This window comes from Ailuropoda melanoleuca, chromosome 5 (genome assembly GCF_002007445.2).
Source record: "Ailuropoda melanoleuca isolate Jingjing chromosome 5, ASM200744v2, whole genome shotgun sequence".
Taxonomy (NCBI): Eukaryota; Metazoa; Chordata; class Mammalia; order Carnivora; family Ursidae; genus Ailuropoda; species Ailuropoda melanoleuca.
In genome coordinates this window covers 30509994-30524110 of record NC_048222.1, presented here as the reverse complement: position 1 = coordinate 30524110, position 14117 = coordinate 30509994, and the positions used below count along the sequence as shown (strand labels likewise).

The 14117-nt window shown below is 39.3% G+C and overlaps 1 protein-coding gene across 10 annotated transcripts in view; it reads left to right on the top strand.

Annotated features, from left to right (window-relative positions):
- The window catches only part of FKBP5 (FKBP prolyl isomerase 5), a 112016-nt gene that overhangs the window by 44380 nt on the left and 53519 nt on the right, over window positions 1–14117 (top strand). For 7 of the 10 annotated variants that reach the window (XM_034660605.1, XM_034660609.1, XM_034660610.1 and 4 more), the window contains 2 exons: window positions 8040–8166; window positions 11709–11853. In XM_034660605.1, coding sequence (XP_034516496.1) covers window positions 8056–8166; window positions 11709–11853 — 256 coding nt within the window. In that variant the 5' untranslated portion in view covers window positions 8040–8055. Of the gene's footprint in view, window positions 1–8036; window positions 8167–11708; window positions 11854–14117 lie in introns of all 10 variants that reach the window. The other 3 variants (XM_034660611.1, XM_002914297.4, XM_034660606.1) reach the window with 1 other exon arrangement.

Below are 14117 nucleotides of genomic sequence, written 5' to 3'. Positions count from 1 at the left end.
TCAGTCAGTTGAGCATCCAACTCTTGGTTTCAGCTCAGGTCATGATCTCAGGGCTGTGAGATAGAGCCCTGAGTTAGGCTCCACACTCAGCGTGGAGTTTGCTTGAGATTCTCTCCCTCTCCTTCTGCCCCTCCCACCTGTGCATGTGCACGCACTCTCTCTCAAATTAATAAATAAATCTTAAAAAACCCACTGAGGCCCTGGTGCCACCACAGACCAATTAAATACAGATTCCCTGGGAGTGGGAAGCAGGCATCAGTGGCTTTTTAAAAGCTTCCCAGGTGATTCCATGTTTAGAAACATGCTTAAGAGATCTGAAGGATAAAACCAAGATGTGTACCGTCTGTCTCGTAAGACTTTGCAGTAGAGGACAGACATCGAAGGAAAAGAAATAATAGTAAGAACTTCCCTGAGATCCCCAAAGACTCATCTTCAGCAATTAAAGACTAGGATATTCAAGGCCCCTGCAGGAATTAAGAAGACAAATACCACGATATATCCTGCTGGTAAGTCTGAACCCCAAGAATAAAGAAAATCCTTATATATCTATAAAGAATGGGAGCCACCTTGTGCTGTAGGGAGGGAAGGAAACCTACCTGGCCTAACTGATCCAAACACCGCTTCTGCTCTCTTCCCCAGACGTGGTTCTCTACTTAATTTCTCTGGAGCACTGCTGCTTTTGGTGATGCTGACCCCAGGCTCCCTTGGGAAGAGCTGCTCTTACAGTTGATGTTTAGAAGGCAGTTTGCACTTCTTTGTCCTCTCCTTCAGTCGGATCCCTTCTGCCTTCTAGTTCAGGGACACACCTTTGCTTGTTTTCCAGCTCAGTTAGAGCTTTACAAATTTTTCTGTAATTCCAGGGCCCTCTTGGAGAAAGTTGATAATTTAGTACTGTCTTTCAACCTTTGGCATTTGGATGGTCTAATATTTTCTAGATTTTTTTTGTTTTAATATGACTATAATATTTGAGAACAGTAATTCATCCAAGTAGTCAGTGACAGAAGTAATTATAAATTTGGTCTGTTAACCTTGCTTTCTTCAGTAACTACTTGAACTGAGAAAAGCGAGTGTAGCAAAGCATTGTATGTATCTAAGAGAATAAGGAGGAAGTAGTTTGTAGCTATAAAGTGGTAATTTCATCAGGATTCTCTTTCCTCTCCAGTCTTCTTGACTGGACATCTGAGCCTTCAGTCCCTGAAGAACAGATGCAGCAGTCCCGGCTGGAGGCTGGGCTCAGCACTTTGGATGTACACTGGAAATGAGCTAGGCAGCTTCAGTTAAAGGGAAAGTAGGAGGATTAAAGGGTGAAGTTAAGTCTGGCTGACTGTTCTATTAATTTCTGTCTGCTGTGGTCTCAGATTTCTTTCTTTTTTTAAAAGATTTTGTTTGTTTGTTTGAAAGAGCGCATGAGCAAGGGGAAGAGGGAGAGGAAGAAACAGTCTCCCAGCTGAGCAGGGAACCCCACACGGTCCTCCATTCCAGGATTCCGAGGTCATCCAGGACTCCAAGATCATGACCAGAGCTGAAGGCAGACTCTTAACCAGCTGAGCCACCCCGGCCCCTCTTTTTTCTTTTTTTAATTGTGCTTAAATATACGTAACAAAATTTACAGTTTTTACCGATATTAAATGTACAGTGCAGTGACAGTAAGCACATTCACACTATTGTACAATTATTACTTTTGTTCTCCAGAACTTTTTCACCTTCCCAAAAAGAAACTCTGCACCCATTAAACAACTGTCCATACCCCCTTCCTCCAGCCCCTACTAATCTCTATTCTACTTTTCTGTCTCTATGAATTTGCCTATTCTAGGTATCTCATATAAGTAGAGTCCTATAATATTTGCCCTTTTGTGTCTGGTTTATTTCACTTAGAATAATGTTTTTAAGGTTTGTCCATGTTGTAGCATGTGTCAGCATTTTATTTTTATGGCTGAATATTTTAATCATACATATATGCACACATACCATATTTTGTTTATGGACACTTGGATTGTTTGCACCTTTTGGCTATTGTGAGTAGTGCTGCTATGAAGATTGCTGTGCAAGTCTCTGCTTTCAGTTATTTTGGGTGTATATCCAGGAGTGGAATAGCTGGATCATAACGGTCATTCTGTGTGGAACATTTTGATGAGCCACAGGAGGTGTACCATTTTATATCCCCATCAGCAAGGCATGAGGGTTCCAGTTTCTCTACAGTCTCCCCAAACATTGTCATTTTCCATTTTTTGAAAATAGCTATTCTAATGGGTGTGAAGGTATCTAAGGGAGAGCAGAATAGGTGATCCCAAAATATGCCACTTTGGCATGTGGACTATTTTGAGCTCAAGGCAGTCAAGGTCTAACAGACTCAGGAAGAGATAGATAGATAGACAGACAGATAGATTTTTTCTTTTTACCTCTCCCTTAACTGCCTAAAAGAATTTAGTTGGAGGGCCTGTACCAGGATGAGAGCTAATACCAGAGATAACTTTTTATATAAAAAAGACTTACCTGCATGGCAGGGCAAACATTTGTTTACCAAACATATGCTCTTCCCATTGTCCTGTGAATTGTCTTCCTCCCCTTTAAAGTCCCCTTCTCCTTAGCTCGGGAAGGTTTATAAACCTCAGTTGCTTGAGTGTCTGGGGCCTTCATATCTTTGGGGGTTCCCATAGGTACAAAATTAGGGTTTTTTTTTTTCTTGTTAATCTGTCTTATGTCACTTTAATTATTAGACCAGTGGAAGAACCTAGAAGGGAGGAAGGGGAAAGTTTTCCTCCTTACATATCTCACTGCGATTTTGATTTGCATTTCCGTAAAAACTAATGATGTTGAGCATCTTTTCATGTGCTTATTGGCCATTTGTACATCTTTTCACAGTTTCCTTTTTTGAAGGAGAAAAAAATGTATGGGCATGTGTGGGAGTATTATGCATCACCTTCCCATTCCCCACCCAGGGTGGAGGAAGGAAGTTAACTGTGGCAGGAAAGTAGAGGGCTAAATGTAGTGTGCAGCTTCATACAGATGTGTAGGCTATCCTCATATGTGATCTTGTTTCCTCTGCTGAATATTTATCCTTTTTGTATGCATGTCTGTTCTACAAATAGATAACTCCTCTTGACACTCCCAGGTGTTACTGGACTTGAACTTTTTTTTTTTTTTTAAGATTTTATTTATTTATTTGACAGACAGCCAGTGAGAGAGGGAACACAGCAGGGGAGTGGGAGGGGAAGAAGCAGGCTCCCAGCAGAGGAGCCCGATGTGGGACTCGATCCCGGAACGTCGGGATCACACCCTGAGCCAAAGGCAGACGCTTTACAACTGCGCTACCCAGGCGCCCCTGGACTTGAGCGTTTTGATAGAGATGTGGGGTTGAAAGTCAACGAGGACTTTCTGGTTCATCCTTACATGAGTATTTTCAAAATTAAGAAAAATTATTGGATCTGGTTACAAGTCCTAGGGTATACCTCTTTCTTTGTGTGTTTTCTTTGTGTTTTAGTTTTAGGAGGCTGAAAGCCCTTATGGCCCAGGCATCCATGGTCCTTAGAATGCTACTGTCATTTTTCTGTGCCACTAACAAAGTATCCAGTTCCTATATTCTTTTTTTGTTGTCTTTCTGAAAACTCTCCTGTTAGAGAGGAGGACAATCTGATACAAGTTACCTCTATTTTAACAGAGAACAACACAGTGAATAATAAACATGGGGAATGAGTGGATAACGCTTTGAAAATGATTTGTTATTTGGGGGATCTGACAATTTAGTTACGTTAACTGAATTTTTCGGTACACTGTTGGTGACATTTTAAGCGTATTCTCATTTTTCTGTTATGTCTCAGGTGTTTGCTGACTTGCACTTTGGAGAGTGCCTGCTTATCTGGCACGTCCATAACAGAACTGTGTGTTCCCTCTCTGATGGACTGGCTAGCACTTCCTCCCTTTGGACAGTTCAGAACAGTGAGCTTTATCATAGATTAATATCCATAGCTACATAGTGATTTTAAATCCAGAATAAACCTAGAGTGGGGGAAAGAAGAGACTCCCTTATGAAAAAAGTGAAACTTTCTCAGTGTGTCTTGCAGGTTTTTAGGAGTTGTCTTATCTTACTGCCTTTTTTCATATAACACTAGGTCAAGGAAAAAGGTTTTTAAATATTTGTTTTGTTTGCTTATAAAAATCTATACCCCAAAAAACATAACTGGAATTAATGGAAGAAACTTGAAAAACTCAGTTTATTTCTTTACTCTTGCAGATTTATCTGCCTTTTAAAGTCGAAAAACATTTTATTGTTGTTTTTATCCTTGTGTTTTAATTACTCATGCTACCTGTTTTCATATACTCCATACTACTCGGAACCATTGTCTGAGATTACTTGTATCCCTTGAAGTGTTAGAACCAAATATGACGAGCAAATTCCTTTATCAAATGAGACTTAAAAAGTTAGCCAGTCAACTTTAAACAGGTTCTCTATTGAATTTTAGCAAGCTGTCATTTCCAAAGGGTAGGGTTAGAACCAAAGGAAATGGCTTTTTTTTTTTAAAGATTTATTTATTTGATAGAGCAATGCATGCAAGCAGCAGTGGCAGGGGTGGGGGTGGGGTGTAGGGGCAGAGAGAGGTGGGGGAGAGACTCTCAAGCAAACTCCCAGCTGAGCACAGAGCCTAATGTAGGGCTTGATCTCATGACCGAGACCATGATTTGAGCTGAGATCAAGAGTCAGATACTTAACCAGCTGAGCTGTTTTTTGATTGACAATATTTTCATTTAAAAATGTAGCTGATCCCCAATTGATAAGCATTAAAAAGAAAGGCAGTGTCTTTGGATGTGTGGTAGTCATGCTTTATCAAAACTTTTAGGCTGTTTTGTGGTATTTGTGCTTGCGCACACACACACACACACACACACACACACACTGTCATAAATGATTTGAAAGTAAGTAGCAGACATCATGTCACCTCACCCGTAAATAGTTCAGGATGTGTCTCCTAAGAATGAGGGTGTTTTTCACATAAGACCACAATACTGTATCACATTCTAGAAAGTTAACATTATAAAGTGATTATAATCTAATGTACAGTCTTATTTTTTTTTAAGTCTTTCTAATTCTCCCAAAAATGTGCTTTTATAACACTTTTGTCACCCTAATCCAGGATCCAGCCAAAGATGACACATCGCATTTGGTCGTTGTATCTCTTTAGTCTCCATTAAACTAGGACAGGCCCCTATCTTTTTTTGAGTGAGGGATCTTTCATAACATTAACATTTTGAGGCATCTAGGCCAGTGGTCTTATACGATATTCCACAACTGATTTTGTCTTTTCTTCTTGATTAGTTTCAGGTTAAATGCTTTTGGTGCCTGTATACTTCCCATTCCGTCACATCAGGCGCAGTGAGAGCAGTGTGTTTTAGTTTTGGTGACGCACAGTTTGGTCATGCTGCAGACCACTCGTGCTAAGGGCTATCTGTCGGATCACTTCACTGGAAAGCGCTTTTCCTTTATTAAGTAATCTGTAGGTTTACGCTTTGAGACTCTGTGGCTGTCCTACTCCCTAATAAACTTCCACCTGGTTATTTTAATTTGCTCATTGATTTAATTCAGGGTTTTGATGGGGGTCTATTGATGGATGTCAGTTTATCTATGAAGCACAGGAAATTTTTTTGTGTCAATGTATTTTTCTGGGAATACGATTCATGACTCCCTAAATATTTAAAAGATCTTTTCCCCTCTGTTTTGGAGGCGCCTTCTACAAGTCCTTATGCATTAGAGGAGTCTGTCATAAGCAGTTGCTTACTAGAAGCTGGGAACCAACCCTGTTCATGTAATTTTCCTAATTATCTAGCCTGGCATCACATACAGCTGGGGACTTAATTTCTGTTGTTGTTTGTTTGAGAATGCTTTGTTCTGGCCTCTCCCTTATCCTGAGCCAAGCATTTGGATCTTTTGTGTTTGGTATAAACTGTACTAGAAAATAAAGCAAAGGGGCTTAGCCCCTGGTCTTTGGTGTTCTCTTTGAAGATTTTTGGGCACAGCAGAATTTGATTTGTGTCTTTGTTGACACTGAAGTAAATTTAGGTCAATTGGAAATGAGGTAATACACTGCAGTATGTTATTATTATATATTGACTTTAGGGAGCTTTATCCATTATTATTAGCCTGATATGGAATAGCTGTAGAAGTGATTAGTTCTTGACTTTCCCTGCTCAAACAGGAGAGCAGTGTGGAATTAATCATGGCAGCAGCCTGTGAGGTGTGTTTTGTTGCATCTGTTGATTGGCCCGTTGGGTTGGTTTGCCTTGCATGAAAAAGTGTCTGTCAGGGGCACCTGGGTGGCACAGCGGTTAAGCGTCTGCCTTCGGCTCAGGGCGTGATCCCGGCGTTATGGGATCGAGCCCCCACATCAGGCTTCTCCGCTGTGAGCCTGCTTCTTCCTCTCCCACTCCCCCTGCTTGTGTTCCCTCTCTCGCTGGCTGTCTCTCTCTCTGTCGAATAAATAAATAAATAAATCTTAAAAAAAAAGTCTGTCATTTGGGTTACTGATAATAAGAGCTAACATTGGAATGTATGCTTCTAAAAATGCACATTTAATCCAGATAAAATCCAGAAGATCACTCTGTGAAAGTGGATGTTATTATTCCAATTACACAGGTGGGGAGAAAGGCTTAGAGAAGTAAAGATAGGCAACATCAAACAGCTTGTAAGGAGCTCCAAAATTCCTTGCTTGTTTTGCTTTAGCAGTCTGAAAGGTGGAGGCATTCCAGGGGATCTAAATATGAACGAAGCATGGCCCTTGCTCCCAAGGATCTTTTAAATCCAGCAAATGTGTCTTCTTATAAATATATGATAGCACATCAAGGGAAGAGCTCAGGAAGCACAGAGAAGTGCAGATGACTTCCAAGTATAGGGCCAAGATTGGTATGATGGAAGAAGAATTTGGGAGGGAAGAGTGTTTGGAGAGGAAGAAAAAGGGTGACCAAAAGCTTGGAGATGGGAAAGCAGAGGGCGTGTTATGGCTGAGGAATTGCTCTGGTTTGACTAGAGCATGAGCTGCATGAAAGAAAGTAAAAGAAAGTAGTGGAAGCTAGACCTGTGAAAGATAGGTTAGGATCAGATTGTGAAGGGCCTCGAATGCCATGCCAGAGAAGAACCTCATTCTGTAGATATTTTGAGCAGGAGATGAAAAATGTAGCCCTGAAGAGGACCCAATAATAAGCATGATAAATGCTTACATTTTTAAGTTACGATTCTGTGCTAATCTGTTCACATACATTATCTCATTAATGCCTCACAGGAACTCTGTGAACAGTGTCCTCTCTCCCTTTTACAGATGTGAAATTGAGGCTCAGCAAGATGAAGTTTGCAGGTGTCAGACAGATACTGCTGGAGCTGAGACTCAGACTGGGGTCCGTCAGCTTCTAACACCTTTCTATTTACCACTGATATATTGCAATTTTTAAAAAAATATTTATTTTAGAGAGAGGGAGGGAGCACAGGCGAACGAATGGGGTGAGTGTGCAAGAGTGGTGGGAGGGGCAGAGGGAGAGGATCTTCAAGGAGATTCCCCCTCTGAGTGCAGAGCCCAACTCGGGGCTCGATCCCAGGACCCATGAGATCACGACCTGAGCCGAAATCAAGAGTCAGAAGTTTAATGACTGAGCCACCCTGTATTGTCATTTTTAAAATCAGATCACCTGATAAGTTCTTAATTCTCTGTCAAGAATATCACTGTAGGAAAAAAAACCAAACATTTTCAAAGTTCTGAAAGTACTGCTTCTCAGTGTTTAATCATGTCAAGGAATATAATCACCACCAAACCTGACTTGTACTGCTCTCTAATTTGGGACCAACGCTGGATGGGAAATTGAAGAGTTGGGTGATGTTTTATGTACATGCCTCATGACATCAATACATGCTCATGGCAAATGTTTTTGTTTTCATGTTCACTGTTTAACCTTATTGGCCCTATGTAAATCTTAAATCAGGGAAAGCCTGTTCCTGGGGCATTTCTAGATGCTTAAAGCAATGATATTTTTCCTAGCTAAAATACGTTTCTTCTCAGCAGATTTTCTTACTTATAAATGACCATGACTACTGATGAAGGTGCCAAGAACAATGGAGAAAACCCAGCAGCAGCTGTGGCTGAACGTGGAGAGGATATCACCTCTAAAAAAGATAGAGGAGTATTAAAGGTGAGGTTACAAGGACGAATGACATGCAGGGAAATTTGCTATCTGGAAGGATTATTTATAAAAATCTTTCTTTGTTTCTTTTGGCTGGAGGTGGATAACGTTTATTGGGGCATACTAAGTGTTAAGCACTATAGCCACGTTCTCAGTTCCTCTTCATGACTTGAGGTTTATTTATTTATTTATTTTTTTAAGGATTTTATTTATTTATTCGACAGAGATAGAGACAGCCAGCGAGAGAGGGAACACAAGCAGGGGGAGTGGGAGAGGAAGAAGCAGGCTCACAGCAGAGGAGCCTGATGTGGGGCTCGATCCCACAACGCCGGGATCACGCCCTGAGCTGAAGGCAGACGCTTAACCGCTGTGCCACCCAGGCGCCCCATATTTTTAATCCCAGATTATAGATGGTGAAACTGAGGCCCAGCTGGGCAAATAAATGCAGGTCTGGGGTCCAGATGCAAGTTATGTGTGACTCTAAAAGGCTGTGTCTCCCAGTTCTCAGAGTGTACACATGGGTTATTATTTAACGTAGTATTTAAGTATATTAAGGCTAGCTAGTGACAAGTCAGTTTGAGACTTATTAGAGGATAAAGAAAAGCTGACTTGCAAAGTTCAGAAGGATTTGTTTTTACATACAAATTGTGCAGTGAAGATATTTTTTGAGGTTTCATCAAAGAATATATATTTTGAATTAGCTTTCCTCGTTAAAACACGCTGTATATTTTCCACTCTGTAATCATTTCTGCATGTGTGTTTTTGTGTCTCACAAAGGTCTTATGAGACAATCAGAGCACCTCTGGACCCTTCCATTTTATTTATGGAAGGTGTATATTGGTATTCCATGTAAGTAAATACACTGGAGCTGAGAAGGTTAAATGATTATAGTCATATTGTCATTATTTCTCCTACACTGTTGTTACTTATACAAGTTTTCTATAATTTTTTTCTTGCTGAAAAGATTATCTTACACATTCTAAATATTACCACTAAGCTGAATTTTAATATCTCCTTGTGTCAGCACAGCAAATGAGAATTTTTTAGTTTGTTTTGTCTAATCTTATATGAAAGCTTTTTTTTCTGTGCCTGGATCTTCTGAATGTTTTACTGGTAGCTCGCTACATGCCAAGCAAAATTTTGGAGAATTTCAACTCTAGAAAGGGGGCTTTATGCCCTAGATTGATATTATGCTGTATTTCAGTGGGCCTTTCAACCTGTAACTGTATGAATTACTTCTCCCAAACTCCAGGCTGCTTCTGGAGACAGTAGGTATTTTGCAGGCTGTCCTCAGCATCTCCCTGCTCTATTTGAGTACTTCTCTTTCATCTTTTCAGTGTACCCATATGGAGAACACAGGCCCCAACCTGCCTTCAGCCCTGCTTTGTTCCAGGGAGTAAATCTGATAAGATTTTTAGGCTTGTAAGAAACATTTTGAGGTCGTAAGCCCTTTAAATCATCTCACTTATCCCTGTCTAGAGCCTTGAGTTTTCACTGTGGGGCTTTTGGTTAAGATTAAATAGGTCCTCTAGCTGTGTGACGTAGGGCAATTTAACCTCTCTGTGATGAAATTTCCTCATTTGTAATATTGGAATACTACTACCTACTTCATACAGTTATTGGGATTATATAAAGCATTTAGCACAGTACTTATCTATAGTAATTTCCCTCTCTGTCTCTCTGTCTCTCTCTCTCTCTATATATATAGTTTACAGTGTTTAAGACCAAGGCACATCTGGGAAGTCAGTGACTAGCTCAGGAGAATAAAATTACATTGTGGAGCTTACGTTTGTAAAATGAATCTAGACTAGATTGTATCCTTAAAGTATCTCCTTAAGTAACTCTTCACATCTTTCCATTTCTTCCAATCCAGAGCCCCTAGCAACTAACATTCTACTCTCTGTTTTTGTGAGTTCAGCTTTTTTAGATTCCCCGTATAAGTGAGATTATACAGGATGGGTCTTTCTCTATCTGTCACGTAGCATAATGCTCTCAGGGTCCATCCATGTTGTCACAGATGGCAAGATTATATCCTTTTTTATGGCTGAATTAACATTTCCCTGTGTATATATGTACCACATTTTCTTTATCCACTCATCTATCTGTGGACGCTTGGGTTGTTGACATAGCTTAGGTGTTGTAAATAATGCTGCACTGAACGTGGGGATACATATATCTTTTTGAGCTAGTGTTTTCATTTTCCTTGGAGAAGTATCCAGTAGTGGACTTGCTGGATCATATGGTAGTTCTGTTTTTAATTTTTTGAGGAACCTTTACACTGGTTTCCACCGTGGCTGCACCAGTTTACATTCCCACCAATAATACACAAGTGTTCCCTTTTCTCCACAACCTTGCCAACACTTATTAGTTCTTGTCTTTTTGATTGTAGCCATTCTAACAGGTGAGGTGGTATCTTGTGGATTTCATTTGCATTTCTGGGTTTGTTTTCTTTATTCTTTTTCAGTTATTTCCTTGTTAGGAGTGTATAGAGACACAACTGATTTCTGTGTGTTGATTTTGTATCCTCCCACTTTACTGAAATCATTGATTAGTTCTAACAGGTTTTTGGTGGAGTTGCAGTAATGATTCTTTTCCTTTAAAGAATGCCTGGATTTTTGAACTAAGAAAGTTGTAGAATATAAGTTTACAGTGTTTATGTGGTAATATGAGGGTGGGGCTGGGAGGACACATCTTAAGGACTTTAGGAGTGAATAATTGAATTCTTTATATAAAAATTCAGACTCTTCCCCTGCAAAGATGTTTCTTGGAGATTAGCTAGCATCCTCTGTTATCTAATAAAAATGACTAATTTGGCATAGGTGATTGACAGAATAAATTATACCACCACATACCTGGATTTGATTGTCTTTTCCCAGAACTGACCAACTGCATTAGTGGTCTTCTCTGCCAAGAACAAAATAAATATACTGGATTTTATGACAGCTAACTGTTTTTCAGCCTGGAGCTTTTTGGCATTTGCTTTACTAGAAAACAAGTTATTCAGTATCATATCAAAACTATGCAGTGATACTGTTTTTTTTACACATTAAATATTCCTCACATAATAGGAAGTATAACCTGTTTTACCAGGAAATTGAGCTTTTTGAAATTAAACCAAACTAGTGGAATCTAGTCAAAAGGTAATGTTTTTAGCAAAGGAGGGAAGTAAATAAAGTCTCACCTTTGTAACTTTGCTTTAGACTTCTTTTTGAATGGTTTTGAAAGTCCACTAATCTTTTTGGTTTAATTCAGTTTGTGTATGAACTAGCTCTGTGTTTTGAGAGATTTTAGTGTCAAAGCATGAAGCAGGATCTCTTGGTTGTATTATTATGTTATTTTGAGGGAATAATTAAATATAGCATTAAAGATTGAGAGTAGTGCAGGACAGTTTTCTAACAGCGAGTGTTATTGAGAGAACTGGGAGAGAAGCCTTTAGAAAGGACGTAATTATGTGTAAATCTGCCTGGGTAACGTGGACTGGACTGTGCGACCTTTTTATTCTCTGATTAGAATAAAATCAGCTCCTTTTCCTTGATGTCTGTCTTTTCTAGATTGTCAAAAGAGTGGGGGATAGTGAGGAAACACCAATGATTGGAGACAAAGTTTATGTCCATTACAAAGGAAAATTGTCAAATGGAAAGAAGTTTGATTCCAGTCATGATAGAAATGAACCATTTGTCTTTAGTCTTGGCAAAGGTAAGAGCGTATTTTTGAGTTGTGTTTTGCTTGGATTTATTGCTGTTTATATCATACAGGAGCTAGTCTATCCCATATAAGAGCTATTGGATTTTTAGGGGGTCCATAATGTCAAACTGTTTTCTTAATAATACTAAGATGTTGTTTATCTCTTTACTGTGTTGACACTTGCATGGAAGGTACACAAACTGCGGTGGTAGAGGCCACTGGTGCCCTGGCACAAATCTAGGCAGCGGCACCAAACTCCGCCAGTGATCATTTATGCTTTGCTGCCCTCAGTCACTGTGTAAATGAGAAAAAGAAGGGAAGCCAGTTTCACTTAATGTCCTTGATAAAGTATAAAAATACTAATTTTATTAAATCATAATCCTTGAGTTTCACATTGTTTTGCTGTTTTGTGACAGATAGGGACACACATGTGGAGCACTTCTGCATACCCAAGTGTAGTGGTTATCTCATGGAGAAGCACTTGTGCGCTTGAGTACATTTTTTCATAAAAAGCAAACTGTTGTTATTTAGACTTGATTATTTAGTATTTGGCAGATACTTTCTTAAAAATGAATGAAGTGAGCCTGTCACTTCAAGGAAAACAACTGGCAATATTTCTTACGATCGAATTTTCAAATGAAAGTTACAGTTTTGGGAAATGTGTATCTGGCACTGTGAGCTTGGCAGCTTTCCAAAACTTGAAAGACTTCTGATGAGATAAATGGGTTTTAATGAATGTGATTTTAAAAATATTATATAATGAAATGTGTTAACATTTGGAAGATCTGTGTAACTCAGTGAACCAGTATTTTCCCAATACTAGATGTTACAAAATCATGCATGACTAAAAGACCCATTCATTGCGCAAGCTAGACCAGTGGATTTTAATGTAAGATGATACAAAAAGTTCATTGATAATGCTTTCAGATCCCACATTGCAGCTAACCTTTGTGAAACTACCACTTGTCCAGCTTTGATGTCAGATTAGATGATTATATTCATAATTACCTGAAAATGCTGTTAAAGTACTCCTACCTTTTCCAGCTATCTATCTTTGTGGGTTTGGATTTTTTCTGCAGACTTAAACCAAAATTGCGAGAGCTGAATGCAAAAGTAGGTATGAGAACCTGATTGTCTTTTATTAAGTTAAGACACATTTTACACATGTAAATTTATAAAACAATGCCATTTTCATTGATAAATTTTTATTTTATTTTATTTTATTTTTTAATTTTATTTATTTATTTGACAGAGATAGAGACAGCCAGCGAGAGAGGGAACACAAGCAGGGGAGTGGGGAGAGGAAGAAGCAGGCTCATAGCGGAGGAGCCTGATGTGGGGCTCGATCCCATAACACCGGGATCACGCCCTGAGCCGAAGGCAGACGCTTAAGCGCTGTGCCACCCAGGCGCCCCATTGATAAATTTTTAAAAATATAGTTACTTTTCATAAAAATAACTTGTGTTAACATATAATGAAGTTATTACTATTTTTCAATGAATTGGTAAGTAATTATCTTCTTTAATTTTTAATGTGGTAAATATCGATAGATAAATGGAAGTTCCTTGGGGTCCTCCATTTTTAAGATGTAAAGAGGGTCCTGAGGAAAAAAGTTTGAGAACCACTATTTTCAGGTCTTAAATGTGATTTGTACTAATTTATTTTCAAATGCTTTTAAATGTCTTTAGTTAATTTAGTGTTTTTTTGGGTTTGTTTGTTTGTTTGTTTTAGTCTTGTAAGGAGAATAATAGCCATCACATTGAACTTTGTGGGCCATGTAGCTTGTTGAAAGTTAGTGTCTGAATTACCAAGTTTGTTGTTTTTTTTTTAAAGATTTTATTTATTTATTTATTTGACAGAGAGACAGCCAGCGAGAGAGGGAACACAAGCAGGGGGAGTGGGGGAGAAGGAAGCAGGCTCCCAGCGGAAGAGCCCGATGTGGGGCTCGATCCCAGATCGCTGGGATCACGCCCTGAGCCGAAGGCAGACGCTTAACGACTGCGCTACCCAGGCACCCCCCAACAGTTTTTTTATTCTTATTTGCTTCAGATATAAGGGACTTCTAGTTCGTTCCCAGATTAAGTGTGGGAGAAAAGGTACCCCATTCACCACCACGGCTCAGTATTGACTCTAATCCCCTTCTTTTTCTGATTGTACCATCTTAGATGAATTGTTAACTAAGCATGGATTTGGGAAAGGAAACAGCAAATGAGGAACTATGGAGTTAAACTCTTCCTTCCTCTCTTCTACTCTCTCTTCCCTGGTACTCACAGACG